This window comes from Centruroides vittatus, unplaced genomic scaffold, assembly GCF_030686945.1.
Source record: "Centruroides vittatus isolate TY-2023 unplaced genomic scaffold, ASM3068694v2 contig_18, whole genome shotgun sequence".
NCBI lineage: Eukaryota > Metazoa > Arthropoda > Arachnida > Scorpiones > Buthidae > Centruroides > Centruroides vittatus.
The window spans coordinates 3,838,961-3,864,671 of record NW_027121101.1 but is presented as its reverse complement, the minus strand read 5'-3'; the positions used below and the strand labels follow the sequence as shown (position 1 = coordinate 3,864,671).

Sequence of the window (25,711 nt, the reverse complement as noted above, 5' to 3'; positions counted from 1 at the left end):
AACAAACAGTTATTTTTAAATGTTTTGTTCTGGAATGAAATACCTTAGAACTCAATATCCAAATCTGAAGATGACTTAAAGAAATAACTAAATTTGCTAACTATGGAAATAGATATAATTTACATAAATTTTTTTGGAATCATGGAATAGTGATTCAACATGTCCTTCCCACATCTGATCAATACAGATTATAGGAAAGGATGTGTTAAATTGCTGATTATAAGAAAAATTTACTGAAGCTGACTGTTTGAAATATTAAAAATGTTAGGTTTTAAATACATCTGCTGGTTTAAAGGTATATTTCTTTTCAATTAATTACTCAATCATTAAAGTTATTAATAAATGATGATTTTCTCCAAATTTATTTGAATAATTTAAAAAATAATCCAACAAATTTGTTTTTCTGTAATTTAATTTTTTCATCATCACAATTGACATTATAATGAAAATTAGTGAAATTCAATTCATAATAATTATGAAACTGGTTACATGAAAACATTGGTGAAATCATTAGCAACATGACTGCAGGTGCCAATAACTTAATGCTTTAATTTAAAATGCATCAAATTTATTGTTTTTGTGTATATTTTTAGAATTTTTATTTTTGAATTAAAATGTATTAGGTTGTTGCAAATGAAATGGCCAATTTTTACTTCTGACTTTGAATGCTTATTAATTTAATTTAAAACTTACATGTTCAATAAAAATTGTCCCCACCAGCATTAATACACTTTTCCCAATGCAATAGAAATGCATTAATGTCACAAGAATGAGAAGCCAAAAAGTCATTAAAGGTACTTTTTATTACATCCTCTTCCTCAAAAACTTTTCTTTGCCAAAAAACTGTCCAAATGTATAAAAAAGAAAAAAAGCGATAGTCTGTTGACAAAAAGTCTGGAGAGTAAGGTGAAAGGAGTAAGGTGAATACTTTCATTTCTGTGATGAATAATTAATCCTCCAAATGATGTTTCTTATCTCTCACCGAGTTTGTGTGGTACCCATTTGATGAACTGCTTGACTTTCTGTAACATGTTCATTCAATCATTTCCTGACATCCAATGTCCAGTAAACTTTTCAGCAATTTACCGGACAGTCAGGCAACATTCTGATTCAATGATTTTCAATTCTGATTTTTGAGATTTGTATTCCCGGAAAGAAATTTTTTTGATCAATGCCTGGTGGCCTGCTCACTCACAGAACCTTCACCAAAAGTTTTATTGGTATTTCAAGTTTCTTTGGCTGCATTATGTCCCTGCTTATACTCGAAAAAGGAAATTATTCAATTTCCTTTTTTCCATGCCATCAGATAAAGTGGAATCTTTTAAACATGTGGAACTCACAATATAAATGAGATTACATTTTTAAATTCACATATTATATGTGTACTCTTCTAATTACAAACATACAGCACTGTTCACATAGAAAAAAGTTGAACTACAAGGCCGGAAAGTTTAAATTTTAAAAAACTGCCATTTCATTTGCAACAACCCAATATAAATACAATGTTATATATATAAATGATTGATATATGATCATTTGCTCTGTTTCTAGTACAAAATAAGAAAAACGGACATGTAGAAACATTAGTCAGTGAAGAATTAATGGCATATTATGAACAAGTTACAAAAGCTATTTTAGGTAACAATGAAGAATTATTAAATGTAAGCATAACTTAAATATTTTTTCTTATTCTTATAAATAATTATCATTTATAAAATAATTAATTTTAAATTTTGTAGATTGCTCTTAATGATTTGAGAACAAATGCAAAAATAGCTCCATTATTACCATATCTTGTAAATTTTGTTTCAGTTGGGGTAAGACATTTTGTTATTTAATCTTTATGCAAATATTTTTTAAATTATACTTATTGTCTTCATTATAAATCCTTTTTTTCCATGTATATTATTTATAAAGGTTAAGAAAATGAGTCATGATTTAACTCAGTTAACTAAACTTCTGCATACAGTATTTTCTTTAGTTAGAAACCCATCATTATATCTTGGACCAAAACCATATGTAAGTCTTATTTAATTTACTGCAATATACAACTTTTATTAGTTACATAGTAAATAAATAAATATGAATGATAGTTAATTATACAAAATTATTAAAAATATCAGTAAATTAATTGAATCTATAATAATCATTTTTAATTGTACAGGGTCTTTCAACAAGAGGTGTCATTTTAAATCAACAGAAAAATGCAATATTTTCGTGAAAAGTGGTGATATTTTTATTTTAATCCAAAGTACAAACTCTGAGGTTAGTAATGGAACACAATATCAGGCAAATGTCCTCCTCAGCTCTTACAAATGGTCATTCTTTTGATGAAATTTTTCATCACATTTTTGCATAATAGCAGCTGTATTTTGCCAATAGCATCTGTAATATTGTCTTTGAGTGCTTGAATCATTGCTGGAGCATTGGCGTAGACTTTATCGTTAACGTAGCCCCAAAGAAAAAACTCTAATGGTGTTAAATTGCATGATCTTGGCGGCCAATTGACGTCTCCATTTCAAGAAATCACACGTCCAGGAAATTTTTCATGCAATAGAGCCATTGTTTCATGAGCTGTATGGCAGGTGGTGCCGTCCTGCTGAAAATAAACATTGTCCACATCCATAGCATTAATTTTAGGTAAAAAAAAAAGTCAGTCAACATTGTTCAGTAATGCATTTCATTCACTGTAACGGTTGAACCAGCAGCATTTTCGAAAAAATATGGCCCAATTACACCACCAGCCCAAAAACCGCACCAAACTGTCACTGATTGTGGTTGGAGAGGTTGTTCGACTATTTCTCTTGGATTTTCGGAGTTCCAGATGCAACAGTTTTGCTTGTTTACATACCCAGACAGATGAAAATGAGCCTCATCACTCAGAATAATTTTGTTTAAAAAAATCACGATCTTGTTCATGCCCAATCAGCAAATGTACGGCATTGTATGTGATCCGCTGGCTTCAATTCTTGTGTCAACTGCAACTTATAAGCACGTAGGCCAAGATCTTTATGCAAAATGCAGTGCAAACTGGCTTGTGATATCCCCAATTCCTGTGATCATCTTGAAATGGACAAACCTCAGTTTTCCCCACACTCAGCTACAGCGGCAATATTTGCAGCTGGCTTGGCTGAATGAGCACGAGTTGGAGTCTTCACATCACTAACTTGTCTGAGACGTTCAAATTTATTGATTAAATTCACTATAGCTGTGTGAAAAGGCACTTGATGATGACCAAAAGCAGTACGAACTTTACGAACTGTCTCCGCAATATTTTCACCATTTTTGTAGTGAATTTTCACTATTTCAATGCAAGTGTATATTGATTCATATCTGAAAACTTCCTAGTTTTTACTTGTCAAATGCCACTGCAATGACAGTTGAAAAATGGCACAAAATTGAAAATGACACCTCTTGTTGAAAGGCCCATTATATGAATAATTTACAGTGTTCAGTTGAGATTAAGTATCATTGTATTCTGCATATAAAATATAATGATACTTAAAACATATAATGTATATTTTTGTAAATAGTTTTGTGAGTATAAAGTGACTATTAGTAACAGTTATTTAATTTGATGTCTTACTTGGATTATTTTTTTCTAGTTAAATCTGTTAGTGCAAGCAGTACTTTACTGCATACTTGAACCATTAGCTGCATCAATTAACCCAATAAATGATCATTGGACCTTAAGAGATACTGCTGCTCAGCTATTGGTCCAAATTGTGAAGTAAGTATAAATATTACATCCTTGCAGTATATTTAAATAATCTATTTTAAAACTAATAAATTATATATGTTATCCAGAGAATGGTCAACTCCTACAAATGATCTTATGAATCATGTAATTAGTTCTCTTGAAGAATCATTTGTTGATTTATCAAAACCATTTTGTTCTCATTATGGTGCTGTTGTTGCATTAATCTCACTTGGAGTTGAAGTATGTATAATTGTTTTTTTTAATTGTTATTTATAATTTATTTTTCAATAAATATAGACATTAATAGATAGTAATTAACATTATGCTGTCTTCTGGTAATTATAATTTTTCTCCTAAATTTTCTTACAGACAGCAGAAAAAATTATATATCCTCACCTAACTCATTATTGGCCACATTTGACTGCTGCTCTTGAAAATTGTAATTACAGCAATGCTCAAGTAAAAGCTGATGCTCAAAAAGTTCATGGTGTTCTGTTGGTATGAGAATTTTTATTAGTGTTATTATTTAATTGTTTATGACATTTTTAAAGTTTAGCATAATAGAATATTTTTCAATTTATTCAAGTTTATAAGAGAGTATTTCAATATTTAAACAGTTTTCTAAAAAGATTTAAATGTTTATATCAATGCAAAAATTATCACAATATAAATTTCACTTCTTTAAATGATTTTTTATGTTGAAAAATATTTTAAATAAATAACTTTGTACAAAAGTTGATAGTTTTATTAATTATATAATTATTTTAAAAATTCAGTATTTTATTTTGTCATCAGTTTCATGTTGTGAATTTTAATAAATTGTTAAGCAGCAAATGATAGATGATCATAGTTATTGATATATTATTTTTCATAAGCATGATTATTAGTCTTTAAATTAATAGTTACAAAAGTTTTTTACACACACAAAGTAATGAATAAATTTAAAAGAATTCACAGTTATCATTAATTTTAATGGTGCATTTTAAAACAGCAGAAAATTTTTTTATAAAAATGTATTGACATATATATAATTATTTAAAATTTAGTTAAAGTTTAAAAAAAAAAAAAAAAACCTTGACAAAATATCAATAATCAAACACAGGTATCCCTCATATAACACGATAGATACATTTTGAAAAGGTGCCATGTTATGCCAAGCCATACTATACAAAACAAAGAACTAACGCAAAACATAGAGTTATGCTCCAAAAGTTAGCAAAAGTATATTATTATTTTTTGTCACTAAGAGAAATATGTTTATTAAAGCAACCAATAATTTATTTCCAATTGATAAATAATTAACAATCACAATTAAAAGTACTGTATTACATGTTAATATTAATTTTGGTTAAACCAGGGTGTTTTCTTTTCACAAAGTATCCTTGTCATCTCAGCTTTTTTGTTGATCTCGATCAGAAATATTGGCAACATTTTCATATTTGTTATTTTTATCATAAAAAATTTTTACAAATGATGAAATAAAATAAAATATGTTATTAATAAAAAATTTGTTCTAGATGGTCACATTTGTTTGGTCACATATTGAGCAACTTTTTTCCAGAACTTGTTTTCACGTACCGAGTTATTGCCATATTTTGTTCGTCATTTTATGAATAATTGCTTACCTAAAGTTAAAAGTTTAATAGCACTTATCTAAAAATGTTTAAATAAATTTTACTAAATACAAAGATTAATGTATAAAAACAAATCACAGTGACAGTGTTATGGACTGAAGTCTGAAAGCAATGACGACAACACCCGGTCGATAGTACAATTTTTTTTTCCTTGTCCTAGCTTTCCTATTAGTTTTCATTAAGCCTGATGAAAAACACAAAACAAATTGAAAATTTTAATATTCTAAAAACCATGGACAAATTTGAGATAACACATGCTTACTTGAATAAAAAAATATTGAATAAAGGAGTTTGCACTTAATCATTGTGAAATATTGTAGGGAGGATTTCCAAAAGTATGTTAGAACAAAACTGGAAACTTTGTTGTATGGGAGTTATCCTCAATTTTCCAACCATGTACAAGTGAAACCTTGTTGTAGAAGTACTGTATTGTACAGGGGATACCTGTATATAATTACTTTGCAAAATTTAATCAGATACAAATATACCACCACAGTACCTTGATCTAGTCCAGCAACTGGTTATTTCATTAAAAAACAAACATTTTGATCTCCTAATGTCATCTTCAGATATTATTAGAAAATAAAATAGTCTAAAGAACACAATGTATTTCAAAATTTGAAACCTCCAATCAGATGCATGTAGAAGGTTGCAGTGGTGTGCCGTGACATTTTATGATAGGGAAGCTGTGTTTCTGTAAGAAGCCGACTTTCAGGGGCAATCAATTAATTGCGTGTCAGGGCCCGTTCGTATTCGATTGTTCGATAAGCCAGTAAAAACCGTATACTTCTTTAAATGTATTTTTAATAGATTATCTGACGTACTTAATAAATAAGAAAGTTCAATATAATTACCTCCGTTATTAGATTCAATAAATTCCCTACGCCCTCTAAATGCCAATTCTTGCTTTGAGAAAAAACGTATAACGTCTATTAATTTAGATATATCTATTAATCGTAATTATCTTGTTATAATTTTCAATATTTATTTTATATTGTCTACCAATGTTAAATTCTATTCCGCTTTGATTTCCAAATTGCTTCACTTTTACGAAAGAATTGTCATTCGTCATAAATTTTATCGTCAAAATGTCGAAATTTTTTGTCAACGTATTTATATTTAATTTAGGCATTGGTCTTTCTCTTTTAATAATGTTTTCTTTTTCATTATATGGTCTCGAGCCAAAACTTTTTTAAAATAAATTTTTGAATCACTAGCCACGATATGAGGGCTAAAATTAAAATTATCAGAAAAACTTACTTGATAAAACAAAATGTGTGATGAATATACATACCTAGCACAAAACATTCTTCAATTGTATGAATATACTTTTAAAGAAACTTATAATTAAATATAACTTTGTGAAGAAACGTACATATAAATAACAAAATATTCTTTACTTTTTAAATCTTCAAACAATCCACTTAGTGAAATACTGTAGCTCCCTACGAGTGGCTAATGAATGGAATCAGAGACGGTCCAGGTAGGTGAGTTCGTGCCAAATCCCGAGGGTGCCGATACCGGTCAATGTCAAATGCCTCTTTTGTCGCATCACTAGTATATATCAAAGGACGCGACAGGGTTGTTGTAGATTTTAAACGTCTATCTCACCATAGCTGTAAAAATCTAAATATGTTAAACTTAACAGATTGTCCGTCGTTCGTTTTCTAACTAATTCGTTTTAGGACCAAGTGTTCACGGAAATTTCCAAAATTTACAACTTTTCGGTCATTCTCATTGAACTGGAAAAATTTCTGTCTTTATTACATTTAATACTATGAAGAGATTGGTCCGGTTAAGCTTCTGTTTAAGTAAAATTTCGGCTCTTTCATCAGGGTTTTATTTATGTTTCTAATTCCCTAATCGCTTAATTATTTAACTACATCTTAAGTAGAAATAAGTCGAAACCGGTTACTTTGTACTTGAATATCTGCAGTCTTGGGAAAGAAGTGGAAGGAAATTTTTATGACAACCGATACATAAATCGTAAATTTAAGGAAAATAAATTCTAGAGCTTCTTCTGTACCATTGTACTGTATGTCTCATTCATTAAATTTGGTTGTAAATGATGCTGACAAAGTAACAGTTAATTTTTTAACACTGTACTATAATTGTACACGTTTTTTTTGCATCTCCTTACAGATGGGACATACTAAATCGTAATATCACCAGTTTAACATTGAAATCCGTAAGTAATATAAGATGGGAGAGCGGAATAAATATATCAAATATTTTAATGGATTTTTTTTAAACTTCTGTCAGCTATACAGAACTATCATAAAAACATGCCAGTAAACTCCTATCGGTTGGGTTAAGTTATAAATGTAGTCTACGGTGAGCAACCTTTTTTATAACATGGGCCAGAATAAATTTTACGTTTTTTCCGCGAGCCATAGTAGTTAATTGATGCCTTCTTGTGACTTGTAATTTTTTTAGTCTGCAAATATGAAATAAATAAATAAAAAGTTAATTACTACATTTATTTCTCTTATCGTTTTTGAAAATTACAAAGAATTGGAAAAATAACTATTTTTCCAATTTAATAATGTATTAAAGATCTCGCGGGCCGGATAGAAACTTTTCGCGAGCCGAGCGTTGATCTAATCTACTCACGATTCACATAATTGGTCGAGGGCGGCAGAACATCCAGCAGGCAGGCGGCTAACAGCCCACAACTGGTCCGGGATATAAAATTGGACGCTTTAGGCGTGTGTTGCTTATACCAGCTAAACCGTGACGTTGGTGCTCTGTAAAGCGCATGCGCCAATGCCTATAATCTGGCTGCTTGGAAGTTGACAGGCAGACGGCTAACAGCTCAGAACCGGTCCGGGATATAAAATTAGATGCTTTATGCGTGTGTTGCTTCTACCGGCTAAACCGGGTGAGGTTGGTGCTCTGTAAACCGCATGTGCCAATGCCTATATAATCTGGCTGATTGGAAATTGACTCGGTTTCGACACTCCTTCTGCCACCGAATTATTCGAATATACAATAGCAATCTTATCGTTTTTTTTACATGTAGTATAGAAATGTAGAAAGATACGTAATGCAGTTATAATAAAATATTAATTTTAATTAATGCAAAGTACATTAAAATATGAAAATTTATATTTTATAAAATACAAGGGAAGGTCATTGGAAGGTGGAATCGGCGCTTCCATCACTTCCAATGACGGCACGCCACTGGAAGGTTGACATATCAAGGTCTTCCAATTCTCTAAATTGTTTGGTAGAGATAGCACATCTTATCAAAGGGGCCTGATTTAATTTTTCTATGTCATTATCCAATGCATATGTGAATAGGCTATGTCATATCTGTGTTTCCCCATCTGTTTTTTCAGTGATCTTTTCGTAGATCCTATATATTTTGTAGATATTTGAAATTTGTGTGTTTTAGACTATTCCATTTTTGAAAATATGTGCAGAATATCTTACTGTTAGAAGATCAAAAACATTTGTTTTACAGAGAAATTAACCAGTTACTGGATTAGATCCAGAGTACTGTGGTCATATATTTGTATTCCTTGTCAATATTTGTGAGATATTTGCTTTTAATCTGATATTTTCTCATGTAATATTGGGATTATTAAATCTGTTTAAATATAAAATATTGTTTAATTTTTCTTTGAAAAATATAATAAAAGAAAAATAACCAATATATAAGAATTCTAGATTTTCTTTATTGCTATCTTTAGAAAAAATAAATAACCCTTCTATATATATTCTTTTTAATATACTTTTTAATTCTTTTTAAATACTTGAAATAAGTAATTTTATACTATTCTTCTTAATTATAATTTTTAAGTTTAAAGCAAATTATTCTAAATTTTTTGTTTTTTGTTATATAATAATTTCATTATTTTTGATTAAATTATTAAAATAGTTTAACCAAAATTATGAAATTATATTCTAATCCAAAAAACCCAGTGTATTTTCATTCATATTTGGGCTTTTATTTGTATTTACTTTTTCAGTGAATGTATTTAAATTTGAAAACTATTTTGAATTAATATGAACAAATTTTTTACTAATGGCTGTTTTGTTTGTTTATAGTTATTAAGTGAACTTATTATTCTTGCTCACCAGAAGGCAGAATTTGGCCCAAAATGTCATGATGTAACAGAAGATATGGAATCTGATTCTCTAAATTGTGATTTACAGTTGAAAACTTCAAATAATTATAAAAGTGATTCGGTGCCTAAAGGAAAGCTTCAAGATATTTATAAACAATTATACGATTATTTTGGTGATGCTTTAGCTATAAAACTTCCACATATTTCTATCGGTAATATATATAAGCCAAAGGAATATCCTGTAGTTAATCTATTTTCTACACCAGAACTTTTACAATCTGGAGAAGAATTATTAGAAGTTTTTTATGATAAAGATGAAGAAATGAAAAGTAATAGTTTAGAAGATGATAATTCTTATGATGAGAGAGATGATAATTCTAGTGATGAGCATGAAACAGACCCAGTCGATTTACAAATTAAAAGCACCATTAGTGATCCCACATTAGGCATTAAGCTTACAATAGCAAAATTAAGAAGAAATAAACCTGTTAAAGAAGCAAAAAATACTAAAGTTAAAAGAAAATTTTCAAGCCAACTAAAGAACAACAAGAAAATGAACCAGTATTTGATTATCCACCAGCAAAATGCCATACTTCATTTTTAGAATTTAATTTTGAAGGTGGAATTCCTGTAAAACGAGACTGCTTAAAAAGAAGAGAATTCTTTTCTACATCTCAAGATCATTTGCAGTTTAGTAGTGTTGCAAGTATAAGTCAAAAAATGAAAAAAAGTGGAAAGAAAAAAATGAATCCAAAGCTTTTGTACCAAAGGAAATTTATTTCTGGAAATTTAATGATAAATTTATAAGATAATTGAATTTTGAATAATGAATTACATATAAAAATATATTTTAATATTTGTTTAAACTCATCATATTATGTCATTATGTTAAGTTTACAATCCTGTAAATCTTGCTATTTACAAACATAAAAATATCTTTTTAATCCAAATTTTGAAAAATTGATGCTAGTTATGTGTAAATTGCATTCATGCAAAGCAAATATAATCTAATTATGGACAGTACATGCAGACTATATCTTATCTTTAACATTACTTATGAACTAATTAAAAAACTTAGTGTATAGATAATTAAACTGTTCAATTTTCTATTTATTTATACACCAAGTTGCTGATAAAGTGCACATTCTAGTTTATAAACTACAAGTGTTTAATCATTAGCATTTGTATTTAATCCAAAAGTAGTTCAAGTCATGAATTCAGACAATGTTCATTGCTCTTGCAATTCTATATCTGTTGAATCAGTTCTCAATGTATTTACTGTATATCTCGGCAGATAAGACGAGGTATAAATTTTTGTCAAAGTTTTATAGTTTTAGCTTATATCTGTCCTATAAGATGACCCCAAACTATCAACGGCCTAAGAATTTAGTTTAGATCAGCGATCATCATCTGAATAATAATATTATATAGCATATACGAAATTATGTCCTATTTGTAATTTGTCCAATGAACAAATTTATTTTCTTGCATCTGGCAGCACTGCCTTGCAATTGTTGCAAGCATTCGCACTGATTCGGCATTCGGGTAATGACCTTGACTATTCACAAAAATGTCATATGGGCTATTCTATTTTGTGCACATACCCTACCTCTATTAGTAAATAATTATGGTTTGTCCGTTTTTTTATAATGGATATAATTTATATAAATTTCAATCTAATTTTTTGTATCTGTCCTATAAGACAACCCTGGATTTTGGGGCCTTTTTTTATGATTCAACTATCGTCTTATCTGCCGAGATATACAGTAAATACATATCCAATAAATCAGTTTCTAATGTCATAAAATATATTTTCATGTATGACATTATTTAATGTTGTAATTACATTAATATTTTTTTTAAAGATATGGACTCATATGACATCCCCCATGTGCTTTTATATATTTCACTTAATCAAAATTAAATCTAATTAACTCATTAGATTTTTAATGCATTTTATAAGAACATTTATTCACTAGTTGATTTTATATAATTAAATTTACTCAAACATTAAAGTATAAAACAATTTAAAAATCTAATTATTGTTAATTTGGATATTGAAAAGTTGCTTTTAATTTAGTTTTATAGTATAGAACAACATGAAAAGAATTCAAGAAATTTTTGCTAAATCATCAGATGACAAATTAGAATACAATGAAGGTGGTGATAAATACATATAACCAGAAACAAATTTAGAATAAACATTCATATTCAGTTAAATTTTAAATATAATTCTTGAAATGTGTAAACAAGTTCTATAATTTAATGTGTTCACTACATTAAAAAAGTATTGCATTTATTGAATTATATAAAAATATTTAAGCAGTATATGAATTTGTCTGTTAACGTTTGAGAGGAAAAAGTTTTGACTGCATTCAAATACAGTACATATTTTTGTTCAATCAGTAAAAATTTATTCTTTTAATATGTTAATGTTGTGTATATGTAAGAATAATTTATCAAGGATTATTAATTTTAGTCAATGTGCAAATAAAAAAAAATGGTAAAAGCAAAACAATGTTTACATGATGTTAAGGCAAGCTTTTACATCATGTAACATTAGTTTTGCTTTTGCCTTTGTGAAGGAAGGTGTAAAGACCAGCCTTTACATTGTATGATTGCATTCATTATAAGAAGACAAATCAACGGAAGAGTTTTAAAAATAATGACTTGTTTCAAAATCTTGAACAGATATAAAATAATGGTGGAGAGTGATTTAGAAAATGGAAAATTGTCAATAGAGAGAAATTGAATTCAACAACCAAAAGAAAAATAACTATATTCAAGAGTTGTTTTTTGACAAAACTACTTAACAGTCATCACAGTGAAGCTTGATTTAAATTTCTGAAAGTAGAACTAAAGCTCGTCAAGAAACAAAAGTTTGTTTTTTTTTTTTTAAGTGAGCAAATGGTTGAAATTACTAGTCTTTGGTTCACATTACAGTCAAACCTGTTTTTATGCGCTTTTTTATGTGCGATTTTTTTAATGCGAATTTTTAATTTGTGCGGTATAGTTTGGCGACTAGTCTCGTGCGATTCGTCATGTCTTACGTTGACTTATTATAGCTAAATAAACTTATTATAGCATAAATGCACTTATTATAGTAATATTATTGCATGAATATGCGAAAAATGAAATAATTTACTTTTTAAGTCAACAAAACACCACCTGGACAAAAATATGTAAAACAGACGATAGACCAGACGATGCAGTCAAGTGCTGACATCTGTTGTCAATAAATTCTATTTCGTACGGTTTTGAGTTATTTTCTATGTGAGACTTTTTTTATGCGGTCCCTGTTGACCGCATAAAAAAATATTTTTTAATTGTGTTGCGAAAACTATTATTTACAGCCATTCGTGAAGTTTTGTGAGATTTTTTTAATGCGGTCCCTATCCCCCGCATAAAAACAGGTTTGACTGTACTTTCAAGATTCAAATCAGAAAAAAGATCAATATTTATTTTATAGTTATAAAGAGACTATTAACAAACTCTTTATATATAAGAGAGATACATTATCTGTTCAGTTTTAAAGTGATCAGATATTGACTCAACTTTTAATTAATAGTATTTGAAGAAAAACTATTCGGAATCAACTGTGGACTACGTAAATTATAAGCGGATGCAGAACCCACACCATAATACAATATAACTTAGATAGTACACAAACACACATTTTAGGGTTATTCACATTTTTCAGTGTATTAAATATACCCGAATATCTTATTTGTTTTTAATTCCAAGCATGGCCATCCGCAGAGGGGGCAACATAGCCCTGGATCGAGTAGAAAAATTCAAATTATAGTCGTAAAAATAATTAGGATATGTAGCCTTACACACACTAACATGAGACACTTTGTCTTTATATATTGATGCAATGGTGTATTCTATAATCTACTTGTGAAAACCCCCTCAAAAAATTAAATAGATCAAAATTTATTGTAATTACAGTCGAGTCCGGATAACTCAAAACTCGTCAGTTACGTAATCAGTTTTTGTAGTCCCAGACGACTCACATAGGCATTAATGTTAAAAAACTCGGTTTACTCGACATCGTTTAACTCGTCACCAGTAGATAAATCAACACTCTTCCTGTTTCACACTTTTAGAATTCTGATAAGTCGACTCTCCCTGAAAAATGAGTTCACATCACACAGCTTATTGTACGGTGTAAACTCATTTTTTCAGGAGGGGAGTCGACTTATCAGACATCTAAAAAGTGTGTTGATTTATCCAGTGGTGACGAGTTAAACGATGTCGATCGAGTAAACCGAGTTTTTTTTAACATTAATGCCTATGTAAGTCGGCCGGGACCATAGAAACTAACTAATTAACCTACGGTGTCGAGTTATCCGGGTGACGACATATGCAAACTCGACTGTATTTGGTCAGTGTCGGAATTTATCGGGTTCTCTCACTATGCAGCTGTCCCCACTGCGAGTTTGACGAGGGATATGATTAAAAAGATCCCCTTAATGGCCAATTTATCGATAATTTTATCACTGGGGACCACGTTTTCCTAAAGTTTGTAGACGAAAAGACAATCCTTTTCAATGTTAAAAAGTATGATAGAAATTGCATCCTTAAATTTAAATTAAGTTAGTTAATATTTGAAAATTAAATATAAATTATGTAAAACTAGCGGGTAGGCCCGGCGTTGCTCGGGCAAAATTAATGATAGCGAAGATTAAGATTATTACGTTATAGTCAACCTTATCCGTTTTCACAGAATGCAAGAATTGAGATCCCTGTTTTCAGACTAGAGAATTTTTAGATGGGTCTAAAAATATGTTCGATTTCCCACAAAAACGAAAAAAACAGCATCTACGTCTTGCACATCGCTTTCTCTTAACAATTCCATTGTTACGTAACACTTCCATTGTTGATGGAAGTGTTAAGCCTTAATCCTGTCCCTCTCCCCCGTGGGGAGGAATTTCGAAAAATCTCTTCTTAGTGTGCGTTCTCGTGACGTACCCTAACTGTACCAAATTTCAACTTTCAACTAACCGTTTGGGCTCTGCACTGATTTTTATTATTATATTATTATTATTATTATCAACTCGTCTCGATTATATATATAGATATTGGCAAAAGCAATTGTTATGTATTTACAATTATCACAATAATAATAATATTATTATTATTTACTCAAAACAATTAACATATTAAGAATTAAGAGAATACAAGAAAAATGTCTTCAAAAGTAGGAAGAACTTTCAGCCAGAATTCATTAAAAATTATAAAGAAAATGAGAGATTCGGGCATTTTTTGCGATGCAATCCTTAAGACAGAAGAAGGAGCAGAGTTTCCAGTGCATAAATGCCTCATGGCTGCTCATTCACAGTATTTTGAAATTCTATTCACCAATACAATAGACGAAGATGAAAGACAAGAATTTCAATTAAAAGGTATCGACAGAGAAATCCTTCAATGCATCGTAGATTATATATATTGTGGAAAAATCGAACTGAATGCAGAAAATGTTCGCAAAGTTTTCATTGCCGCCAATGACTATTTATTCTCAAAATTAATGGATGAATGTTGCTCTTTTATGGTAGATCATTTGGATGCAAAAAATTGCATTTCTATTAAAAACATAGGAACAACTTATAGAAATATCTTCCTAGAACAATCAGCTCATCAATATTTAATGAGAAATTTTGCAGAAGTCTCGAATCAGAACGAAGAATTGATGCAAACAACAAGTGAAGAACTAGTAAAAATCTTGAATTGTGCAGAATTAAACGTTAAAGAAGAATTAGTTTGGAACACGGTATTGCGCTGGATAGACATAAATCCACAAGAAAGGAAGAAATATATGCCTACTTTATTGAAATGTATTCGTCTAGGCCGCCTCGATTTTGATTTTTTCGTGACAACTGTGAAAACACATCCATACGTCACAGAAAACGAAGATTGCTATCCGCTGATAACGGAAACATTAGAATTTCTAAACGATTTAGCTACCATGAACTTGGGATCCAAAGAAATTCTAATCCCAGACTTAGGTCTGCCTCGCATCCCTCACGAAATAATTTTTGCTATAGGAGGATGGAATTCTGGTTTTCCAACCGATTACATCGAGACATACGATCCCAGAGCAGACATATGGATAAAGATGAGTGACGTTGATCCTGCTGGTCCAAGAGCTTATCACAGATGTGTAGTAATCGATCATAATATCTATATAATTGGTGGATTTGATGGAATGAATCATTGCAGTGGATGCCGCTGTTTAGATACAATCAACAAAGAATGGAAAGAGATTGCTCCGATGCATTGCAAACGATGCTATGTGAGTGTAGCCGTACTAGACAATTTAATATACGCCATTGGTGGATATAATGGGCAACATCGTCACAAAACCGCCGAGAGATATAATTATAGAACAAATCAGTGGACGATGATTGCATCAATGCATGTAGAACGAAGTGATGCCGATGCCACAACTCTACGCGGTTTCATTTATATCATCGGTGGTTTTACAGGACAACATTACCTTGATTCGGCCGAACGCTACAACCCGCAGGCGAACCAATGGATTCTAATTTCAAATATGAGAAGCCGAAGGAGTGGTGTATCTTGTATCGCTTTTAAAGATTGCGTGTACACTCTGGGTGGATTCAATGGCTCCGAAAGATTAAAAACTGTAGAGAAGTACAATCCTCGTAAGGATACCTGGTCAGAAGTACCCGATATGATAACAGCACGAAGTAACTTTGCCGTAGAAGTTATCGACGATATGATATTTGCCATCGGTGGATTTAATGGAGAAGATATCGTGTGTCGAGTCGAGTGTTACAATGAAGCAACTAATCAGTGGTACGAAGCAACAGCCATGAACATTTTTCGTTCGGCATTAGCTACTTGTTTAATAAAGAACACGCCTAACATCACTGATTATATCCATAAACAACGAGACAAGTTGCTCGAAGAGAAAAGACAGAAACTTCTAGGATTGAGAGAAATGGAAACAGAAATTGATTAATGGATAAATTTATAAAAAAGCGACAGTTAAAAAAATTGAGAAAATGTCCAACCAATAATGGTTCTGTTTTGGAAATTAATTTGATTATCTAAATTCTTGTTTAAATAACATTCAATGTTTCTATTTAAGGAGGAAAACATTTAAAATCTTCATTTTAATATTCGATTTTTAATATACTTTCTCAGATTAAATAAAAATATAAACCCCATGATTGAGGACTTTTTATTTAAATATTGATACATTTTAATGACATCTAAAACTCATTTTGTCAGAAATGCGGAGGATTGTGTGTTGTATTGATTGCCTTCATAATTACGTTTTGTTTGAAAAAGGGTGCTGAATTTGAAATATCTGTATTCTGAACGCGGTAGTAATGACGTTACTTCACTACTTGTGATTTAAAGTCGTGACCTGCGAGTTAATTTAGAAAGCCTGATCACTGGAGTGTTGATTACGTTATTAACAGAGTCTACCAGTGGCCAAGCGGTTCCGTTCCCTGAATACTGGGAGTTCGGTCGTGGGTTCGCGTCTCGCCAGAACGGGCTGGCCACATGGAGTTTTCCGTGTTTTCTCCACATATGTAACGCCTGAATAGGGGCCAGTTTCCCTTAAAAAGATCTCCCGACCTCCCGGAAGGCATCGCCCAAGTGTTGCGTTGCCACAAATAAATAATTCAGCCTATTGCAATGGGTACAAGGATTCGAATCCGGGCGGGCGAAGAACTCCAGAAATATTTTGAGGGAGGACCTTCCCGGAAGTTTCGGGCTCAGTCCATTATAAGCCTATGATGGCACCGAGGAAAAGACTTTCTTAGCGTACATAGAGCGGAAAAAGTTATAAAAAGTAAATTACTTTTATATAGTAAAATCAGGTTTTGCGGATTTTGGGGTTTTACTGTAACGTACAGGTTAACTCTAATTTATAATTTCTTAAAAAATCTGAAAATGACAGATTCGAAACAAAAAATTACCCCCAAAAAGCGCTAAACTGCTATAGGAAATATTAAAACTGGTTTCTTTCGTTGTTTAATATTAAATATTATCAAAAAGTTTTCTCAAAAGCTAATGTCTCAGTTAAACAAAGAAAAAAAATGATAATTTTAAGCGCCATACAAAAATTTAGACGTTAAAAAACCAAAAACACGCTAAATCTGGCAATTCGCAATTCCACTCTCATTAGTACTGATGCCTATTAATTGGTCGTATGGACGAGCTGTTAAGGTGGCAGCCTATCACTCTGAGTGATCGAAAAATCCCAGGAATTTTTCGGGGATAGTCTGTCCGGATGATATCCCCTCGCGAACCTGTTCAGACTCATGATGAACTGCTGAAAAAAGTTCTCTTAGTGCCCAAAGGGTGCAAAAAGTTAAAAAGAAAGATGCCAATTAACTGCAGGTAACTTACAGTACGTAGGTTTTTATACGAATGTTTGACCGTATTATTTACTAATGAAATTACTTTAAATGTTTTAAATTGAATGAATGATCACGGTTTTGATTATTGAATGGTTATTAACGAAAAGGAAACGAATAAACTTACAACTCACTCTTATCCTATGAAGACGGTCATATGACGAATCAGTAAAGACGTCAGTTTGTCGCTCTGGAAAATTACGGTTTAATTAATTCGTAGAAATATTTGAATCGTTTTCTCAGACATGCTAGATCGTGTGTTCGACAGTTTCTAAACTGTCGAACACGATGAGTAAGAAAAAAGGCCCTCTTAGTGCTTTTTTATACTCAGAAGGCGGAATATATATATTTACTGTCCCGCGAGTATAAAATACTTTATAACGAATATATATATATATATATATATATGCATATTTTTAAAAACTTTTTGGCTCTTTTCATCATGTGGTCACTAAGAGGCTCTTTTTCCATGCCCAAATTAACAGACTGATAGCCGAGGCAATTAAAGCGTCTTACTGGTCTGGGAATCCGGGAGAGCAACCCCAGAAGTTTTTCATGGGCGGTCTCAGGGCCGGATTAACCCACTTTGGGGCCCTAGACATTTTCTTCTTATTGGGCCCCTTTCCTCTCCCACCAGAAATAGAGCACACAAAAAATATAAAACAATAAATAAAACAAAACTAAATAATGTGAAAAACAAATCTTAAATAAACTTTATTTAAAAATTCAGAAAAGTAATCTTATTTACAAATCTTTTCAAAATAGACAGTTTGACCGGGCCCATCAAAAAACCGGGTCCTAGACATTTGTCTCATTTGTCTATGCGATGATCCGGCCCTGGGCGGTCTGTCTCATCACCCAACCGACCCCTTGTAGGCTTAGCCGAATTCATAATGGGCATGGAAAAAGGCCCTCTTGGGGTGCGTTCTTTTATTCCTCCGCGTAACTTCGCGCGAGCGGCATCAGTTTAAAAATTCCTGCGGAACGCGTTCCTTTATTCCGGCCGGAGTGCGTGCGGTCTGACGCTGCAAAGGGTTAAAAAAGATTAAATCTTTCACCGTCGTTCCTAAATGCCTACAAACAGCAGCACACTCCTGTAGCAGAGCGACTGCTATTAACGAACGCACCATTAGTGTCCATAAGGTTTTTATTTTTAACTTTCCGCCCTGTGGACACTAAGAGGGCCTCTTTTAGCAAACCCATTATGGGTTCGGCCAGGCCCACAATGGGACGGGGCCCGACATATCCGGACGGACCACGCCAGATAAATTCCTGGGGATTTTTCGACTAGTCCGGATTCGATCCCGGGTCCCCCAGAGCGGTAACCTGCCACCTTGACCGCATATTTAAACATACTGAACAATTACTTTATATTAAAATTACAAAATATCTAAATATTTTCCCCCTTATTTTAAAATACATATAAAATGAACCAAATAATTTTTTTAATTATAAAAAAAACTTTTAATAACATTAACCACAAAAATGACTTATATTCCACTACGTTAACTATTACACACGTAAAAAAATAATAATAAAATAAAACTAATTATCTTTTACGGATTTAAATTTATTTAAATATACAAACGTATCATGATTTATTGTTTAATTCTTTATTTCCGTTATTAATTACTCAATAGGATCCATTTATTACCAAATTGAACGTAACTCTTTCCCTTCTCATTAGCGGGTAACACATTTCGTTCCCTTACGTCACAGCCATGGCGACCAATCAGACGTTTCCTATTTCAAAGTGGAAATTTCCGAAGACGAAAAACTAATATTAATTAAACTTTATCGAACTGAAAATGTCACGATTAACTCTAGAAATAAATATTATAAAATAATATAGATAATTCGTACTTTAATATTAAAAAAAAGTGAGTTTTAAATGGTTTCCGACGATTGCCGAGCGTTGCACATGGAACCAGTTCCAACCGGTTTTGGAAAACGAAGTCGATTTGTGTGATCGTCGTTTTCGTTTGTCGTGGTTTCGGTGTAAACGTTTTCCCCACTTCTGTCGTTTGTCATTTCAAAAGTTCCAAGGTATAATTATATAAGATTTTAATTTTATAAATTTTATAATAAAATTGTAAGGAAGGGAGAAAAATGGAAACGAATAAGGGCACCATTTGTTGTTGACAGAACGTCCTCGTGCGTGGTTACAATAACAATCGTTAGGCCTAAGTTGGCTTTTTTCGATTGTAATTTAAAAGATTAATTGCAATTAATTGGCCTAATGCTTTATAGTTTTAATTTAAGTAAAGTAATAACGCTGGAAGCGATAAATAACGGAAGTTAAATCGGATATCGTAGTGTTTGCTCGGATAGTTTACAATAATCGTAGATTTGTAAGTAACGAAAATATGAAGTTTTGTAAATAAAACTGATATCAAAATGCGATATTAAGTCCGCGTGTAGTATTTATTCGACTTCAACATCGGATGTAATGGAAAAAATTCAAATGATTCCATTGCAAATTTCAAATAATTACTAATTACACTTATCAGTTACAAAGAAAATAATTGCGGCAATGATGCTGTTATATGTAAAAATAATAATTATTCAGTTGAACATTTCATCATTTTTACATATTCTATACACTATTTATTTATATTCTTTTTTATTATATTGTATTTGTGTATTAATTTTGTAATTTTTATAATTTCAGTATTTAAATAAATAAATTTTTAATGTTTTAATTAATATTATTTATTTATTTCCATATGCTTTTTATTCAATTCCTTGTTTAGGCCTGAGAGATATCCTACTTTTTCAAAGTTTTAAATTCGAAGGTTTTGATTGGTGCCTGTAAGCTTTGAATATGACTTTATTCTGTTTAATTAAATGATTCTTATTTGTTTTCTGCATTTTTATATATTTTTTATAAATATTTATTTATATTATATATATATATATATATATATAACATTTTTCATAAAGTAATAGTGATGTGTAGTTTTGTTTTCTAAATACGGTTTGAGGATTATTTCCAAAAGTTTTGTAATAATTTAAAGTTTTTATGCCCAATTTTAAGTTTTTGTACTTATTACGAGAATTATTAAATTTAAAATCTCATCTGTTAGTATTTTAATACAATAAAATATACTTATAATTTAAATTTATGTGCTATTCTGTTTCTTGTATCTTATGTAATAACTGGAAAACATATTGATTTTAAGCTATGCTAAAAAAGTTATTCTGTTGGTGTTTTGATTTGTTTATAAGCATTTTGGTTCATAAAGATGTATATAGTTGACATGATAGAGCTAGCTTTGTGTCTTTGGTGTTAACGACATAAATTTGTTTGCTGGTATTTTTCTATATTTCTTAAATATCCAGGTGTAATAGTTTCTGTATCCTAATAATTATATCTGCTTAGAATTTATTTTCAATAACATCCTAAGCAGATATATATATATATATATATATCTGCTAGATTGTGTGTGTGTGTGTATATATATATATATATATAATCTGCTTATAGATAGATATATATAACATATACTATTAGTACTATGATAATTAGTAGTATAATAATTAAGTTTTTAATATATTAATGTTATATGTTAGGAAGAATTATATAGAAGAATATTTAACAAATATTGACTGCTTGTAACATATATTAATCTGATGTAATGTCTCTTAAGGTATTCAATTGTAGTGTGTCAGATTATAAATTTAAATTTATTTTTGGATGTAGATTTTAATGGGATTGTTGTTTGGGAGAGTGTTCTATAGTTGTTATGGTTTGGGGCATTGCACTCGGAGTTAACATAGTAATTAGTTATTATGTAAAATTTAAAAACCATCCAAAACCAGTTTTATTTGGATTGTGGCTAATTATTACTATTATTATTATTATTATTTATTTATTTTATTTTTTCTATTTAAACCAACACTTACGTTTTAATTTTGTTAGTTTATTAAGTCCCAAGTACTTTTCTGTTTGTTCATTGTCAGATTCATCACAAAATATACAAACAAGAAATTCTGTATATTAAAATTTTTAAATTTAAATTCATTACAAAATTCAAACTTTAAATACTCATGCAGACAAACTTTGCAATTAGTGTCATCTTCTGGATTGATCCTCTCAGAAATAGCCATTATTTTTTTTTATGAAAATAAATTTTTTTTTTCTTATCCTGATATTTACTAAAATGACTCACAAGAAGAGATCATAATGTGGTCATCCCAGTTTTCAATGAAATTGTTTGTGGATAAGTCTTAGTATTAACATTTATTGAGCAAAGGAAAAAAGTGTACTACTAAAATATTTTCAAGAAAATTGAAATTAAAAACTCCTGAGTGACTTATGAATATGCTTTGCAAATCTTTTAGTGAAAATTCTATGGCTTTTGTCTGGCTGATAATTGCTAGATTGCTGGTTCACATTTCTATGAATAAACTTTCTTCCAAATCAATGAAATTTAAACATAAAATATTTGTAAATTACTTGGGTTTATACATTTTGTCTATTTTTTTTTTTTTTAATTAAAAATATTCTCTTTTCAAAATATGTCTTCAGAATTGCTATTTGATAGAAATAAATGTAAAGTGTTTTTACATTTGGCAATATTAGAATATTATGAATAATTTCAGATTTTAAATAATTAAATAAACTCAAAAAATTATTAGTTATAACTAATTCTCAATATCAAATTGAATTGTGTGACAGTAAACAACCATCTTTCAGTATCATTTTTCTGGTTTCTTATTGTTTCCATCATAAGTATTTTCCTTTTTCATAGCTAATAAAACAAGCAGACAGTAAAAAATACATTAAAATTATAAAGTAAAAATAATAATAATTATAAATTATAAAATAATTAATTCTTCCAGTTTTAAAAACAGACTTTATTTTGAACAATTCCAAAAATGAATTTTCAAATAATAGAAAATGCATATTTTTAATAAAAAAATAAATATTTGTGTATAAACCCATATGATTTACAATTTTTTTTATGTAAAAATTACATTGATTTGAAAAAGTTTACTCACAGAGATGTGAACTAATGAACTTGCAATTAGCAGTTAGGCATGTTGTCACTTGCCATGGAATCTTTATTGCAAGATTTCACAAAGAATACTTGAGTTGTTTGGGATTTTTTTAACTTCAGTTTTTTTGAAAACATTTGAAAAGTACACTTTCTTCCTTTCCTCAAAAATGATTCCTACCACACAATATCATTGAAAACTGATCACATTGTGATCTCCCCTTGTCAGATGCTTTATGTTCATTTATTCATTAAATGTTGGTTTTACAAAATAATTGAAATCTGCCTTGTTGAAGTTGGAAATTAGTTTTAATTTTATATAACTAAATTTCCATATTGTTTGATTGGTTACTATATAATATTTAATGAATTTTTACACTATTAAATTTGTTAAGTACTATAGAAATATAAAAAAATATAATATATTACTGAAATAGCAAAAATTCAATAAGGTCATTTTTTCAGTTTCTTATTCATTTGATTATTACATAATTTATATATATGTCTTAATAACATTATTTTATGGAAATTATATATTATACATACATCTTTCATGTTGATATTTAGATTTTATGAAATTAATGATTCTTTATAAATAGTAATTTAATTATTATAAATTTTAATTAGGATATAATACAAAATTCATTTAAATAAATTATTTTTAAATTTCCAATAATGAGTTATAAAAAATTATTTTAAAAAATTAATGCTCAGCCTCAATTCTGAGATATGAATTTTTTTTCACATTTTAATATTTCTTAAATCAGGATTCATATTATAGTTGAGCAAATTTTGTTTTATCTATTTATCCTGTTGTCATCTCAGGTGTATGTATTGGTAATATTATAAGTTGAATTCAACTAAAATTTGGATTCTATTTGCGATTTAAATATCTTTCAAAACAATACATTATGATATAGCATTGAAATGAAAACATGTTAACACAGTAAAATGTCATAAGCACTGCTATGGGTCAAATAAGTTGTGTGTCATAGTTGTTCAGGTCCTTGGAATATGCATGTTCTGAAAATATTTTTCGAAACATTCAGTCAATGAAATTGGCTATATTGTTACTTATAATAAGCTTGTATATAATTGGGCAGTCTGAATTGCTGAGGAAATCTTGTAAATGACTAAATCTTTTTTCTATTGTTGAGTTTAGTCAGTAGAAAATCTAAAAGTGAAAAAATAAAAAAAGAAACAAGCAACATGTATTTGGAGTTTTATCTTTCAGGAAAAGGGTAAAAAACTTGGAAGACTTGTGCATAAGTTAGGAATAAATCATCTAAAGTATATTAAGTGTAATTACAGCTTAAGATTTTATAATTTTTTAAAAAATATTATATAATTAGTTTTAGAAATATAACTAATAAAAAAAAGCCTGCTGAAGAGCAATGAAAAGGTCTGAAATACAAGAAAATTTTATATATGGGTGCAAATAAAAGTTTATTCTTCTGAACCAAGAGATTTATCTGAAGTTAAATCAGTATACTAAATCGCAAGTTAAATCAGTATACTAAAAGTCCTATTAATAGATTATAGACCTAATATTAATAAAATAAAATAAAAGTAGTACATCTAGGTAATTACATGATTACACCTTGTAATGAATCTTCATATGGGAAAATGTTATTGTATTATAATAATAATTCTTTTGTTGCTCCTATAGAATTTGATTTTTGGCAGTTAAGAATTTTCATGTATCAATAATGATATGTGTGCAGAAGAGTTCAGAAATAGTGATGAAGAGCATAATAAATGTATTGTGTTCATTTATTTTAACATTAAATCAAAATAGCAGTTACAGATAAATTAGACTAAATTACTTTTTTTTGTGCATACTCAGTTCTGAGTTCATAGTGAATTTTACAATCAGTGAGATCTTAAAGAAATAGTTTTATTACTAGATGTGTAAGATGGAAATAAATATAAATATAAGGAACATATTCTTATTTTTGATGTTTGGAAACTAATTCAAAATATTTTGGGTTTTTATGATCTTTAATTTTAAATTTCAAAAATTGTTAAATTTTTATTGAATAATTTTATGAGATGGCCCAGAAATTATCCATTTTTAATATTGTTGTCATTGAAAATTTAATAGAAGTGTTGATAAAGAGTTTTGAGTTTATTTCCAAGGTTGACAGTTGAAATTTATCAGGCTACATTTATCATTTTTCATCTTTGACATATTTTAGTGCATTATATCATGAAGTAATATAATGATCTAAAAATGCTGAAGTAAATATGAACAAATAACCAAAAAATGAAACAGAAATTGTTGTTTTAGGATTTGAATTTATTATGTAACATAAAAGGCTTACTATAGTTTAAAAATTAATTAATAGCATTTAATTTTGAAAAGTATAAATTTAAAATTTAGATGATGATAAAATTTTGAATCCTTATAAACTCAAATTTGTATATGAAGTATTATAGAGTTAAGTTTGTAGCTGTAAATCTATATTAAAGAAAATTTATTTGGCCAAAATTGGGTTAATGTTACCTATGGTAGCAAACAAGGTGGCTCGTCTCTGAAACAGTGGGGACGCATGTCCTAACCTAACCTATTCTAATAAATTACCATAATTATTGCCAACCAAATTATTAGAATAGGGGTAATTTATTAGAATAGGTTAGGTTAGGACATGTGTCCCCACTGTTTCAGAGACGAGCCGCCATGTTCGCCACCACAGGTAACATTAACCCAAAATTGTTTTTAAGAAATTATTTTTTCTTCATCATCATCTTTTGTAATAATTAGAGATATGCTTTTAATGCTTAAATTTCTCAGTTTTAATATATAGTAAATTATCTGGATTGCCAGTTATATAGATTGCCCTTCAACTTAAAAATAAATAGATATATATGTTTAGATACTATATATACATACAAAATAATTTTT

General features: G+C 29.6%; 2 protein-coding genes and 1 pseudogene across 6 annotated transcripts in view; all 3 read left to right on the top strand.

Moving 5' to 3' along the window:
- Positions 1 to 10,224, top strand: part of LOC136969583 (TAF6-like RNA polymerase II p300/CBP-associated factor-associated factor 65 kDa subunit 6L) — a 41,310-nt gene extending 31,086 nt beyond the window's left edge. Inside the window, exons 5-11 of one of the 2 annotated variants that reach the window (XM_067263807.1) lie at positions 1,552 to 1,661; positions 1,740 to 1,817; positions 1,918 to 2,019; positions 3,606 to 3,730; positions 3,808 to 3,940; positions 4,070 to 4,198; positions 9,421 to 10,224. In XM_067263807.1, coding sequence (XP_067119908.1) covers positions 1,552 to 1,661; positions 1,740 to 1,817; positions 1,918 to 2,019; positions 3,606 to 3,730; positions 3,808 to 3,940; positions 4,070 to 4,198; positions 9,421 to 10,011 — 1,268 coding nt within the window. In that variant the 3' untranslated portion in view covers positions 10,012 to 10,224. Of the gene's footprint in view, positions 1 to 1,551; positions 1,662 to 1,739; positions 1,818 to 1,917; positions 2,020 to 3,605; positions 3,731 to 3,807; positions 3,941 to 4,069; positions 4,199 to 9,387 lie in introns of both variants that reach the window. The other variant, XM_067263806.1, reaches the window with a different exon arrangement.
- A 4,345-nt stretch (positions 10,225 to 14,569) lies between these two features.
- Positions 14,570 to 16,579, top strand: LOC136969710 (kelch-like protein 10 pseudogene; annotated as a pseudogene).
- Positions 16,580 to 19,591: 3,012 nt separating this feature from the next.
- emb (exportin-1 emb) overlaps positions 19,592 to 25,711 on the top strand; it is a 57,186-nt gene continuing 51,066 nt past the window's right edge. The window contains exons 1-2 of one of the 4 annotated variants that reach the window (XM_067263791.1): positions 19,592 to 19,852; positions 20,548 to 20,617. The gene's annotated coding sequence lies outside the window, so the exon portion shown is untranslated. Of the gene's footprint in view, positions 19,853 to 19,978; positions 20,158 to 20,547; positions 20,618 to 25,711 lie in introns of those variants that run through there. The other 3 variants (XM_067263790.1, XM_067263789.1, XM_067263793.1) reach the window with 3 other exon arrangements.